This window comes from Anopheles ziemanni, chromosome 3, assembly GCF_943734765.1.
Source record: "Anopheles ziemanni chromosome 3, idAnoZiCoDA_A2_x.2, whole genome shotgun sequence".
Taxonomy (NCBI): Eukaryota; Metazoa; Arthropoda; class Insecta; order Diptera; family Culicidae; genus Anopheles; species Anopheles ziemanni.
The window spans coordinates 2,948,260-2,962,808 of record NC_080706.1 but is presented as its reverse complement, the minus strand read 5'-3'; the positions used below and the strand labels follow the sequence as shown (position 1 = coordinate 2,962,808).

At 45.9% G+C, this 14,549-nt stretch overlaps 1 protein-coding gene across 1 annotated transcript; it reads left to right on the top strand.

Moving 5' to 3' along the window:
• Nucleotides 1-248: 248 nt before the first annotated feature.
• LOC131289199 (protein lozenge-like) lies at nucleotides 249-12,752 on the top strand. The gene is made up of 6 exons (XM_058318410.1): nucleotides 249-651; nucleotides 1,974-2,213; nucleotides 5,551-5,664; nucleotides 8,536-8,958; nucleotides 11,750-11,911; nucleotides 12,013-12,752. The coding sequence occupies exons 1-6, from the start codon at nucleotides 249-251 to the stop codon at nucleotides 12,750-12,752; spliced, it is 2,082 nt and encodes a 693-aa protein (XP_058174393.1).
• The last annotated feature ends 1,797 nt before the right edge of the window (nucleotides 12,753-14,549 follow it).

The following is a 14,549-nucleotide window of genomic DNA, read 5'->3' as shown; positions in this document are numbered from 1 at the left end:
TTGAATAAACATGTTCAGTTATCTTTCTGCTTAAGCCGTTTGGTAGAATTTGTGTAGTGATTGCATTACTATTTTTCACTGAAATGTTCTCGCTCATTGCAATGTGTTTCAAACGGTTTATTTGAAAAATTGTGTAAAAATAGTGCTTCTAGTGCGTCTTGTAAATTGATAGTGGGAAAATTTGTGATCACTCTGTGTTGTGTGTGTGTTTGTGTGTTGGTGTGGCGTTCGATCGTGTTGGCTCATTGATGAGTTTGGTTACGTGTGCAGCAAGATTGCAGTGCCCGCTACCGGAGTCCGGGGAGGTGGCAGAAAACCCCAAGTGCACGCTCGACGCCGGTGGAGGTCGGTGGCGCAACAGCACGGGGACGTACGGGACCGGCCGAAGGAAGCAGGTGGCGGTGGGGGTGGCGGGAAACATCATGCTGGAAGCCAGTACCGGCGATGGAGCCGGAAACTGTCGCACCAACACTTCGTCGTCGTCGGTGACTTCGACGTCGGTTGCCAACAACGGCAGCAACAGCAACAACAACAACAACAACAACAGTCACTCGAGTAACCTCAACGCCGATGACAGTTCCGTCTCGGCCGATCTTCGCTGGATCGAGCGGATGGTGATGGACGCCGAGCAGCAGTACCCAGGGGAACTAGGTATGAGGGTAGAGGGAGGGTTGGGGGCACGCACACGTACACCAGGCCAGGAAAAGCAGTGTACCGCAATTCGATCCCATCTTATAGGTTAGATTTTCATACTCGAACTCGGGGTTCTCGATCAGATCGAATCCGGCCGGGGAACTCGATCGTGCATTCATGCATAATTTCCTCCCTTACCACTTTTCCACATCCCGCCCGCTTGCATCAACTCTGGCATGCTGCCACTGGCTGTACGTATCATTAGAAACACACACACGCGCGCGTGCACATACCACACACAGGGCAGGTTTCTGATCTCCGTGCTCGAGAAGCCTTAAATATTGTTCTCGGACCGCGTGAAACACTCCAGAGAGCGAACGGTGTGGGATAGGGTTTCTGATTGACGGCGATATTTTTAGTCCGAACTTTTCAATGAACATTTTTTATTACCGTCTTTTTCCCTCTCGATCAAAATTCATGTTTATCATGAGCTCGGCTCTGATAGCCTCCGTTTTTTGGCAGTAGCACCGACCGAATCCTGGGATATTCGGTCGATGACAGACTTCCCTTGCCGACGGATTTGGTTTTTTTTATCCTGGTGATTCATAAAATGTAACTTATACCTCGTCCTCTCATGTGATGCACGAGAGACTTTTTCCGGTGTAAGAAAATGCCATCGTTATCTTTCAGTGAGAAAAAATAATGGTTCCCGCTTTCAAGCTATATGTTCATTCGATAAAATTTAAGTTAAAAAAGAGGTTAAAACGGCTTTCGAATACTTCTTTGCTGATCAAATAAAACATCAATTATTATTTTATACTGCACCTAAAGTAACGGATGTATGGTCAGCGCAGTTTCAGAGTATTATTTTATAATACACAATAATACATTTCACAAAACATTCTTATCTAAAATTCCTTTTACACAATGATAAAATGTTTGTAAAAATGAGAGTTTTAAAAGACAACCTTAATATCTCATAAGTCATAGAAGTTTTTACAAACTCTCACAAGGAATTTCATTTTTCTATGTTCTATAACTAAGATAATTACTCAGAATTTACACCAGCAAACAGCAAATGCCCGATCAAATGTTGGTTTACTGCTTACAAAAGGTACTAATTTTGTATTGAGTATATACCTCGGGGGTGTCTAAGGTTGATCAATGTTCTTTTACAATGGAAATTCAAGAATGGACATGCAGCAAATGAATTAATAATCGACTGGTTGCGACAAATGTGTTGTTTCACAGGCATATTCGAAACCCCTCCAATCGTATTTCGCCACCTCTTATAAATAATGATCGTTTTTTGGCAATGTATTTTTCATTTGTCTTTCCAGTTCGAACCGATAGCCCGTACTTTCTTTGCTCCGCACTGCCTCACCACTGGCGCTCGAACAAAACACTCCCGAGCGCCTTCAAGGTGATCTCCCTGGGGGACGTGAGCGACGGGACGATGGTCACCATACGGGCCGGAAACGACGAGAACTTCTGCGCCGAGCTGCGTAACTGCACGGCCGTGATGCGTAATCAGGTGGCCAAATTCAACGACCTCCGGTTCGTGGGTCGCAGCGGACGAGGTAAGCGGTTCCCTTCTCTTATCCTCCCTTTTTGGAGCGCCCCTTCGAGCGTTCGGTGTTCGTGTCCGTGCGCCGTAACATATGTTCTAGCGACGGTAATTATGCCACCATTCAGCGCAACATTGCAATTATATTTTATTGAACATGGTGAAACTCCCTGGCAGGTCCCTCTAATTCTGGCACTCTCGGGTCATTTTCTGGGGCTTCAGCCCACGGTGTCGAGACTGCGACGCCATGCAAGGATCGCTGCACGAGCTGCATCTGTTATCTGAATCGTGGTCTCATTTCTTCGGGGTGTTTTGTGTCCGGCCGGGACCGATTAGGAAGAGTGTTTCTTTTCAGAAGCACCTTCAGGAACCTGGTGCAAAATTATTGTTCCACTTGCATCAACCACATGTTGGCTGTTATCCATTCGGCAGTAAAGAGACCGTTTCAGAAGCTTCTGTAAAAGATAAAACATAATTGTTTTGCAAGGTATAAAAGACACGTCTTCTTTCTTCGACACGTGCATGAAATAAAGGTACAAAGGACAACACATTTTAGAAATTTGGTTTAATATTGGAAATATCGACCCCGAGTTTCGGTAGGAACTCAACAAGTGATCCGTTCGTTCGTTCCTATGGTTTCCACACTTACCTTCCTTAAGCCGTCAAAGAAGAAGCCAAAAGTGATCACATTACTTGAACACGAGACTTTTATCCCTATGGACAGAAAAAAGAGAACAGGGAAAAAGTAGGCTATGCCGAGGCCGCATTCGCGTAGCGCATTTCAGGAATGCCTTCGCCCAATTTATCAGAGCAATCTAGAAACAAACAGATCGGTTCGAGAGCTCTGGAAGAGCGATGAAGTTGTTCGTGTGTTATTCACCGGGTGATAAATCGCTGCACGCTTCACGAGCCGAGAGCCAATTTAACCCCTTCGTTTGGCCCCGCGGATTTCGGGGCTTTGAAACCCAGGGCTGAGGGGTTTGATGATTTCCAGTATCTCAACAAATACTTCCGACACGCGTCATTAATAAACCTCGCGCCCTTCGTTTCACTTCCCGGCGGCGAATCCCGACGACAACGACGACGATGACGACGACGAGGTTTCAAGTGCTTCATTGCGCTCATTATCGGGTTCTTTGCCCGTGTTCCTCCCTTGCCCAGGAGGATGCTACGAGATTCCCTTCTCCATCGGTCGTTTTTGTGTGATGTTGTTTTGTGAAGATCATGTCATCGCTCATCAGCCGTTGGTTGGTCATTTTTATCTGCATATACATAAATCCGTGAGCGGCAGTCCGCGAGTCCTTGAGCCGATTAGAGAATCACCAGCTTAATATCTGGTTCGCCGTCGGTACAAATCTCCACCAGAGCCGGTGGACACAATGATTCGCCCCAAAGGCAGACTAGCACGGGGCCGACCGATGGACGAAACTCCAGGCATCGTCAAGGCGGTCGATCTCGGGGTCCGTTTCGAGTGCCTGAATAATATTAATGAGCCATTAGGAAGCAAACCTTTCAGACCGAGCGACTTTCGTCTCAGTCCTTTTCTCTGACGTGAAGACGTTGCATCGCCTTCTACGATGGCTTCTTCACGTCTCACTGTGCAATGTGTTGACGAGTCAGGCGAGTGTGTGGTGTTCACCCTTTTTTTCTTCTTTCTTTCCGTTGTTTTGTTCCTTCCACCAATGAGGCGGGGAACACCAGCATAGAACTGATGGACATAGGTGACGGTGTTTGTTGCCGCTGGCTTGCTGCTGGCGGTCAGGCTATACAGCCCCGCCACGATGGCTATAAACGAGTATATTACACAAAATATGTCATAAACCCGTCGGACGATGGATGGGATCGCCTGGAAGAAGTCCCTCCAGAGTCCAGGAGTCCCCCCCACCTTTGGGTAACCACTAAAGTGAGCCACAAACCACCCTCTCTCTCTCTCTGTCTCTTCTTCTCGTACTCTGTTTCTCACTCGTCAACGATTCCGGGCAACATTAAAGGGACAACATTGTTGTGCAGAAAAAGGCCACCCTCCGACGCAGCGCGGAGTCGAAACTGCTGGATTCTCGAGGCACAAGCCTTTGGCTCTTTGGCACAACAGGCTGGAAGCATGCAGCTAAAACATAAATTATAAGCGGTGTGTGGCGAGCGTCAGTTCGGGCGGTGGTAAACCTCTAACCAAAAACCAGATGAAGAACAACACGTAGGGCAACGGAATGGGTTTGAAGAAAATCGTTAAAAACGAAGTGTTAATATGCCTTTAATACATTTAAATTGTCGGTTAAATCATATTTATGACAGCGGCATGCATCATAGGCCCGTAGAGATCGGCTGAGAGAGAGAGGGAAGCCTACGGATCAGCGAAACGCCGAAGGTTCGGCTTGGGATTGAAATGCACAATGCAAATTAATTTCCTCGCATCGTCGTTCGGGTGCATGTGAAATTAGGCAACAAATTAATGATGGGATGAAAGTATGTTATGTTTTCAAAATTGAAAAACAAAAGGTGAATCATATCGATGCGGACTGGGAAACATAATGCCGTACATTTATCGGTCCTAGACGTCAAACATGTTGGACAGTTTTGTCAACGACGAGGTACAGCAGGGCACATTATTAGCATCAACATTTTGCCTTCTCGAAAGGCAATCATTGGCGCAGCTGGACAAAATTTAATTTTATCCTCTCTCGACGCTTCGTTGCGTTCGGATGAGTGGGCGGTTGGACATCGCCATCGCCTAGTTCTTGTTTTAATTGTATCGTCAAACCGATCAGGACACCCCGGTGCGACAGCGCGGGCTCTTTAAGGGCTCACATTCGCAGCCGTGGTTCTTTCTGCACGTGACATCTCTCGGAATGGGCGGAATGTAGGGAGGGGGGAGGGGGCTGAGGACCTTGGGCACTCTTTGGGCGTACGCCCGGTAACATAATCAGTTCATTAACACAGCTTCCACAGGCCACCGGGTCGCTTTAACTTTTCCATAATTTTCCCCGCTTTCGGGACAGTTTTCAGACGGCCGACGGAGGGGAGGCGGAAAAGGGGACAGTTCTTGCGGTGAAGGAATGGAAAAAACAAACAAACAAACAAACGCTCTTAAATACTTATCTCTCATTTGATTTCGAGTTTTGCTACGGGTTGTTCGTAAACCGGTTGACAGTAAATCGGATTACATTTTTGATCTTCGTTTGACTGCCAAGTGTGGTTGCTGGGCAACGGTTTCACAGCCTCTTATGATCGCTTGTAGTTAATAATACATCTCTCATGATTTTGTATTTTGTAGTTCACAAGTATTTTTTTTTATGACTGCACACTGAATTGTTTTACAACATACTACATGGTCATTTCTATTGTCATTCCAGGCAAAAGCTTTACACTTACCATCACCATTTGTACGACCTTGCCGCAAGTGACCACGTACTGCAAGGCGATTAAGGTGACGGTGGACGGACCAAGGGAGCCACGATCTAAAACAAGTAAGTGTAGTACGAGATTGAACTATGAATTTTGAAATTGATATTTAAAATTTAAAATTGAAAAGAATCCAATAAAAATGTTGGCATATGAAGGTAACATAAATTTATGGGAAATTTATATAATTTAATAAATAACCGGATAATGACAGTTTTATGCCTGAATATTAACAAAATTATTACTACTCTGTGTCATTTTAACTTATATTTTTGGAAAACGAAACGTTATTTCCAAATTCATTTACTGCCATACAGTTTTTCGATTTTTAAGCCAAACTGAACTTATCATCCCTCTGGAATAAGGAGTTCTACATAAAAATCCTTAAACAAATAATGTAAAATATGTTTTATTTAAATATGAGGTATCTATTGGAGCAAACAAGCAAATTCCCGTTCCAATGTTCCTAGAACGTTCCTTGTCCAACTAACTCCTGTTTACTGGTACACTTTCGGATTTGTCTCTCGTCTCCCATCATTATCAGCGTAGATCTTAACACACTGTTTAGCGATGCAGTGTGACCACAGAGTGTGTCCGGGATAGGAAACCCCGGGGGCAGACGGAGCGGGGTGGCGGAGAAGTACGGGTAATGCACAGGGCCGCGGCGAAAGCGGTCCCTCGCTTTAGGGACGAATCTGGCGCCCGGAGACGCGACGCGGAGTCGAGCCGAACGCAAGGCAAGACGGAGAACAGATATCGTACGTTTCGTTTCTTATCGTGGTGCGAATGCGTTGCGCTGCGCCTCTCGGCCAAGTGAAGAGTTATCAGTGACGGACGGCGGGATAAGCGCCGGGACGCGCGGAGACTGGAGACTGGACTGGGGTCGAGAGTCGAGCAAACGTGTAAGAACTTGTTTGGCCTTTCGACCGGGACACGACAAAAAAATTCTCACGGTGCAAATCGCATATCACGTCGTCGCCTCTCCACAGACACACGGACTTCGGCGATCTAGGATGGGAAGGTTCGGAACTACATTACGGGGGGCTCTCTGCCATTTTCGTCAAAGTGCCCGGGGGTGTGAAAAGTGTCAACCTCTCCCGGGCACCGGAATATGGTAAGATGGAAACGGAAAACTGAGGATAAGAGAAGCGAAAACTTAATCTTCCAAACCGGCAGGGCCTCTAGTTTATCATAAGAAAATTATTTTAATTATCAACCGATATAGGGCGAGACACGAGGGTTAGAGGCTGGGCACGCATTGTTTTGACAGGTTGTGATTATGATGCCGTGGATGTATGTTGTTGGGGAAGGATAAGCCAGGGAACATATGAGGCGTTTTCAGGAGTGTGAAGAATGACGGCAGAAGGATTGGGGTAATTAACGCATGTAATTAATTTTCAGGGCCTCATCTAGAAGAAACCAGCTGATGCAAGAGGATTTTCCATTTGGCGATATTTTTACCAAACTGATAGCTATTTCCAGCCCCGGATATAAACGTCCTTTTGATGTCTCCTTCTGAACACCAGTGCAATTTCCAATTAAAGTCCAATGTCTCGTACCAGGCCCTGCGTTCGTCTTCGATTTTCTATCGAGTGTTTAAACTAAACATACACTTCCCCTTCCCCGGTGGTGGCCGAGTGCCATAAAAGTATTTATTAGCCTCACGGAACAAACAAAGGCACACGGGGCCCTAGGGCTGCAGGCATAAAAGTCGACACGTTCCTCTGGCCGCCCTGGTCGTTTGCATGTTTAGGCCTTTTGCCAATATGTCTGCTTTGCCTCCGAGCACACACACGCACCATGTGTTGTTGCAACTCGAGAACTCGGTGCATTGCGTGCGGCCAGTTGGAAGATGGCACGAGCCATGAAGTGGCACCCACCGGAACTATCCCGAGTGTTCCATGTCAAAACATTGCGCACCCAATGGCCAATTAGAGACACAATTACATAATCTGCCGTTGTCGTCGTCGTCGTCGTCGTCGAAAACGAAATCGTTAGAAAATTTGTGTTCCGTCCATTCGGGCTTGGAAGATGAGGCCAATTCGAAGCAGCGCTCCCCCGGGTTCCGAAAAAGGGCTCCAATTTAGGACCGAAAAGTAAACGGATAGCCGGGCGACACACGATGTACGAGAGCACGTAAAAATAAATGCGAGTCATCCAATATCGTCATCTCCACGGCATTATTCGGAAGCCTGACCCGGTCCGGCTGCTACTGGTTGCTGGTTCTAGCAACATAACCCTACTTTTCAGAGGGAAGCCCATACCCGAACATGGTCACATTCTTTCGAGCTGCACGTTCAACTGCAGTTGCCTCTGCCGTGCGATGTGGGGAGGGGGATGGGAACTATGCAGAGGTATGAAACCCGGTGGTGGCCGAGTTTTGCCCGAGCTAATGATCCCTTCACTCAGTCCGTTCGTTCACCCACACCCTCCTGGGGTCGTTCCGAGTGATGTTTCTCCTCTTGCGGTTCCCGCAAAAGCGAAACCGCAACCGAATTCCCTTTTATATTCCCATTTCTGCGCTGCTCTGCTGCTGCTGCCATCCACGTGTTGTTGTTGTTGTTGTTGTTGGGTTATTCTACTGGACCGTAGAGCAGTTCGTCGTCGAGCGAGAAGGAATCAGAGGCGATCTCGTCGTCGTCGTCGCCATCATCAGCATCGTCCGAGTCGGCGGGAAAAGTGGACGCGATTGTGCAGTTGGTTCGATATTTTGGGAGGCCGCATGTTCAGAAGGGTTTAAGGGTAACATGAGATCTCTTTATTTTGTGATGACGACTCCCTGCAAGCCCAACGATGCCCCGTGACCCGTGGCTCCTAGTTTGTGTGTGTGTGTGTTAGTTGACTACTGTAAACGCGCGTCCTTTTTTCTGTCCGATTGTTCTTTTCTCGTTTCTACTCGCTTCATTTATTTCTTGTTGTTGTTATCCTTCCGATAGACACTCCACAGATGCGTCCACCGCCGTTGCATCGGTTTTTGGAGCAGCCGGCCTTCAACCATCACCATCACCACTACGCGAGCGCCCGGGCGACGTACGGTGGCTCGAACGGTGGCACGCCCGGGGTGGGCAGTGGTGGTGGTGGTACTGGTGGCGGCGGATCCGGCGGCGGTGGACTCGGCGTGGGAGGAAGCGGCACCAGTAGCGGTGGCGGCGGCGGCGGCGGCGGAAGCAACAGTGGCAATGGCAAATCCTCTTCTGTCAACTACAGTGCGTCGGGCACGGGTCTCCATTCGCATCACCATCATCATCATCAAGCTTCGGGAGGCAGCGTCGGGGGTGGAGGCGTAGGAGCGGGAAATATGACCATCAATACCAGTGCCGAATCGAGCAGTGATTACAAACCTAATCTCGCGCTTTCAGGTAAGTGTGTGTGTGTGTGTGTTTAGGGGGGTTGGGGGTGCACATGTATGTTTTCTTCCAATGCAAAAAGGGGGTTTATTTGAATAAAAAGGGGTGACGGCCGCTTTTGGACGATTTGTTCGAGAGTGTTTTCAACTGGTTGTTTTCTCGGTCTCGGGGCCGAGTTGTTTTCCCGTTTTGGGAGCATACGCAATGGTTTCCGTGTGCGGCATCTTCATCACTCCCTCTATAGGTCGAAATCCGAACCGAAAGGGGGGACGATTTAATTGTGGTGAATTATGATTATGAAGTGAGCAACAGGGTATGTAACGAGTTACAGGTTTTTTTTTTGCCTTCAAATTGAGGATTGTGTTTATCTCTTTTACGGTTTCATATAGAAATTGAGCTGGGTCATTAGTTTTAGAAACTAATGGAACAAAAATGCAAATAAAATGGTTACTTCTTTTCAAACACTCAGTTCAAACTTGGTGGAACTGGCATCCAAATGTGCTTAAAAATTAAAGGTAATTTTCACTGATTACCAAATTTTAAAGCTTTTCTTACAAAATATTACATGATGAACCCATTTTCCAATTGGAAATAAACTTTAGAATTGTTAAGTAAAGGGCTTTGGACACTTGAGACAACCGGGCTTATAAAATATTTTAAATTATCGATAATAACAGAATCATAAATTACATCAGTTTCTTGACTACTCCAAATCCGTAAAGGATGCTCAAAAACTTGCTACAGGCTCTAAGGTCTTTAAAATTTTGAAAGAATTATTACACTTGTTATGTTGAATTAGCTATGCAAGCTTTACAAATTAGATTTTTCCTTTCTTATTTCAAGAATGGTTGAAACTTCCGTCAAGAATGATTTCTCGGGCGCTTGTGAATGGAAGGTAGAGAAAGAATAAACAGTAATTGAAAATCACTTCACAAATGCACAAATGGCAGATCAATAAAGTGCGGAAGAGTATGCAAATCGCACCGGCCGGCGGAAGATGGCGATGATGTGATGATTATGATGAGGTGATGAGGGACCTTTCGGTCCCGCCCGATTATAGGGATTTCTTTCATTTCCTTCAGCTGCAGCCCCCATTTCAGGCTGGGGGATGGGAAAATTACTCTGTGAAACGCACGATTGAGCGAACGAACAGAGAAAACGCTATCGAACAACTACTGTTGGTGTGTGTTGCTGTCCGCGCTGCTAATCATAACGCGTCCGTCGTCCGTCCGTCCGTCCAGGCCGACATCCGTCATCCGAGGCAAATCGATTTCAGGTCCTTCTCGCCCCCCCTTCCCCACCGATCGATGGATTGCCGATGGTAGCATGGGAAGTGAATTTAAAATCGTAACATAATTTTCTTCATCGGTAGGCAGGTTCTTTTCCAGCAGAGCTTTTCCTTCAACTACCGAAGGAATTGGAATTCACTGAATGCTTAAGAACTGTGTGGTGTGTCTGCGTTTGTATCAATAATCGAAATAGCTGGCAACCGAATTTGGGAAAACAATTGAAACACGTGTTACCGAACATATTATTTTGCCCCCAGTTCATTGCACTTCGCGTGGCAAGCGAGTAGATCGCCATCATGGGAAGAATATAGAAAATAAACAGGAACATGATAAATTACAGCAGATTCTCGGCTCGAATAGTTTTACACTCACGAGCGTAATTGCTAGACTCGGTTTCCAAATTAATCTTCCTAATTAATCATCCAACATGCCAACGGAAGCGTGCAAGAATCACAACAACGTGTCCCATCCGAGGCGCACGTGTTTCCGCTTCGTTCCACCGACGACTTTTGTGCGTTGTTTCCGCGACAAAATATTGTCAAAACATTGTCAATCAATTTTGGGGAAAATTACTAATTAATTAGAAGACCTTGGCAGGAGCAGAAGGGGTTGGATAAACGACGGGCTTGGGGTGTGCCAAAGTTTGTCTCCGATGTCTAAAGCAAGCACTCACTACCAACACGCTAGAGACACGCACTTTCCCAACGAGAGTTCATATTTTCCGATTAACTTTTCAATAAATCCCTCCAGCCCGGGCCCGGATCTCCTAGACCCGCGTCTAGGTGCGTGTTTAGGAGTAGAAAAATGCAGGATCGTTCCCATCAGCACCACTGGGAAAATGGGGTTGTCTAAAAAGGGGATCCATTCCGTTGGTACTCCCCGGACCCAGAATAGTGGAGAAGGTTTTCCATTTAGTTTTCTAACCGTTTTTTCCCGCAACCCTTCCAACTCACATTGAGCAATGTGGATTAGATTGTGTGGCGTTTATTGCAAGCCAATGGCACGGCACTGATGCAGATGAATAAGTAAGTCCAAATCAATTTGGAGTGCAGGTGCCCGCCCGGAAGTGCTGCATGTCTGCCCGGAAGTGCCCGACCGGATAGTGTGCGAATGAGGTATGTGTCCTCATCTAGACATTTAGAGGCTTTTGCTAGAAGGCCAACTAGATGCACACCGGTGCATATGATGAGAGTTCGAGCAAACGATTAGTCGGATATTATCGATTTGGAATGTACGATGGCCATTCGTTACATGAACTGGGATGGGGTGCAGTCCTTGAATAAGCCTCAATTTGAAGTGGGATAGCAAAGTGTCAACCGGACGGTTAGAGAATGTCAAAGAACCCTTGGCGAAAAGTGAAGAATTAGATATTGCATTGGCCTATTACAGGTTGCATCGTTGCAGACTGCAATGTCTCATAACTCCCCTACTACCCAGATTGGTCTTTAATGATAGTCTTTCATTTCATGATCTCTTTCTCGGATATTTCTTTCTCCAACACTCCCTTTTTGTAGACTACACCAATACGACCGACTGGACCAACGGACTGGGAGCTCCTTCGAGCACGTCCTATATTAACACGTTTTCTCCGTTGCAAACCAGTCCTCCGTCTTACGTGGCGTACGAGTCCTGCCCGATGGTGGACCACCCGAACTACGGCCTAGCGGCGACCGGAGGTAAGCTTAAGTTGCCGATTTACCGTCATTGGGAATCCAAAGCAGATCCTCTCGCTTTCTTCGAATGGAAACAAATGTCGTTCACTTTAATAACTTTACAGTTCTTATAGATAATACTCAACCGTACCAGGACTACTACGCACTATCCGGCCCACCACCGCCTCCGGTGGCCGCCGTTGTCCCATCGGCTGCCAACTCACAGGCCCAACTGGGCGGCACAGGTCAGTACGTTGGCAAATCCGGAGACCTGATGGAGGCTGGTTCCTACTCCTATCCGCATCATCCGGCACAGTGGACCAACGGGTATCATGGCGGGTATCACCATCACCAGTACCAACACCCGACGGTAGCGACCGCTCCTGGCTGTACGCCATCGTTGACCGTGGCCACCCAACCGGCCGCTAGTTTCCACACCCCGGCCGCACCTCCGCCACCCCCACCACCGATGGTTCTCTGTCCGCAAATGTTTAGCACGGTCAATCAAAACCAGATCCACGTGCACCTGCATGGTTCCGGGAGCGAAAAGTTCGAACACTACTTCGGCTCGACGGACAACGGCTTTACGATTAATTCGTTCCCGGGTACGGGCATTCGCTCAGTGGCGGCACCGGTTGCGTCCTCACTGTCCGACATTGGTATCGGCTCGCATCAGGACAGCGGAGCAGGTGGAGCGGCGTCCGATACGCTTACGGCGCTCCTATCGGCACACCACGAGGACTCGTCCGGAGCGCATCAACATCAACCGCAACAACAGGCATCCGGCCAGGAGCAGCTGCAGGATGAGAGTCGGAGCGAGGAATCGGTGGCCGGAGACCCGAGCAGTGTTTGGCGGCCGTATTGATCTTTACGTCGTGCATTGACAGTTCATCCTGGGTAGTGCGGGAAGTTTGCCCACCACGCGGAAATGGCGGACGACGCGGCCGGAAAGTGACCCGCTATAAATCCTTCTGGATGGAATCGTACATTGTGTATCTTTCCACCAAGGTTTACCGTGCTGGAAACGAGATTCATTCGCGAAGTCGAAAGATTAGGACCAAATCATTTTTCTTACACGCTTTTCCGTTCCGTTTTACACAAGCCAATGCTGTTGCCAATGCTTTTGTTCACGATTTAATACTCTAGCAATTTGATTTTGTGAAAAATGATGTTCATAGTGCCTTAAACCGTTGTTCTCTCGAGTTTGGTCAATCCACCTTGTTCGATTCGATAACCTCTGTGAGTTTCTCAGTAAGTACTAATATCTATCGTGTAATTCCGCTAGAGTAAGTTGTGCTGATTTCAACAACCATCGATCTATGCTGGATGTATCTGTCTCCCATGGTTTATTGTGCTGAATGTGTACATATGGTAAAATTCTCTTCGGTCTACCAAGACAGAATATAAAGAATTCGTAGCTTATTCGTGGCATTATTTATTAATCTGGACGTGCGTGTGTTTAGTGAAATTTCTATAAGCTAAGTAAAAATCATGGTGTTAATAATATTAAACAGAAAAAATTTATCTTTTCATCAATACGGTTGTTTTTGTCAAATTATTATTTCATGCGTGTGACACGACAATCAGTGCAGAAAAAAACATTTACTTAGCACAAAAGAAAACAACTGCACAAACGTTGCGGAAATTACAAGTAAACTTTCTATCAGTTATTTTCGTTTGTTTCGAAAGGCTGTATTAACTCGTTAGGCGCTGATATATCTGAGTGTATATTACGTTTACTATACAACATCAATTTGAGATTCACTTGACTTGCTAAAGGTAACTTATTTTAAATTGAGCATCTAAACGCATTAGAAACTAGATGGTTTAATTAAGAAGAATAAATGAAAATAATGTAGCATTCTCATATCATTCTATTTCTTGAAAGAAATAAAGAAAATATCAATACAATATCACATATGTTCACATGGTAAATTTAATCCCTATGTTAACGAAGATAAAACGAAAATTAAACAGATTTTACATTTGTAGCGTGTTTGTAGTCAAGTTGCAGAACATCAATGCGAAGGACCGCCTACTTTCTTTAACACCTGTTGCCGAATGGCTGGAATATATACCTGTCTGGTGCACACTCTTATCTATAGAATCTACTGAAAGGAGTGGATTTTGGCATGCAGCAAAAGTATGCCGTTCTTGATAAAGATGATTTAACTGTTTTGTATTTTAATAAACCACAAGCTTGGATCGAATATTGATATTACCAACATTCAACATTATTGAAAGTACACCCCACTTCCCTCCACATGGTGCGTAATAACTCTTGATATTTTCCGTTCCTCATCTGAGATTCTGAAAAAATATAGAATTGCAGAGAACGTTTGAACGAATCTTTGTCGCAATCCTTGTGTTTGCTTCACTCTTTCATCTTTTGTGATGATTTATTCTAAGGGATCAACATGTGCGTGTGTTTTGTGTAGTTGAATTACACACTTTCTTATGTTTCATAGATATTTTTTATACTTCATTTTTTATGAATTTATAAAATAATAGTGCTCAGTGTGGTTTATATACTTAATGTAAAAAACAAATCAGAGAACGAACATAAAAATGATTGCTGGAATTCAACTGGCTGACCACGATCCACAACGATTTGTAGCGCTAGTGGTGTTAAAATCAATCATCTTCAGAGACTCGAATCTTT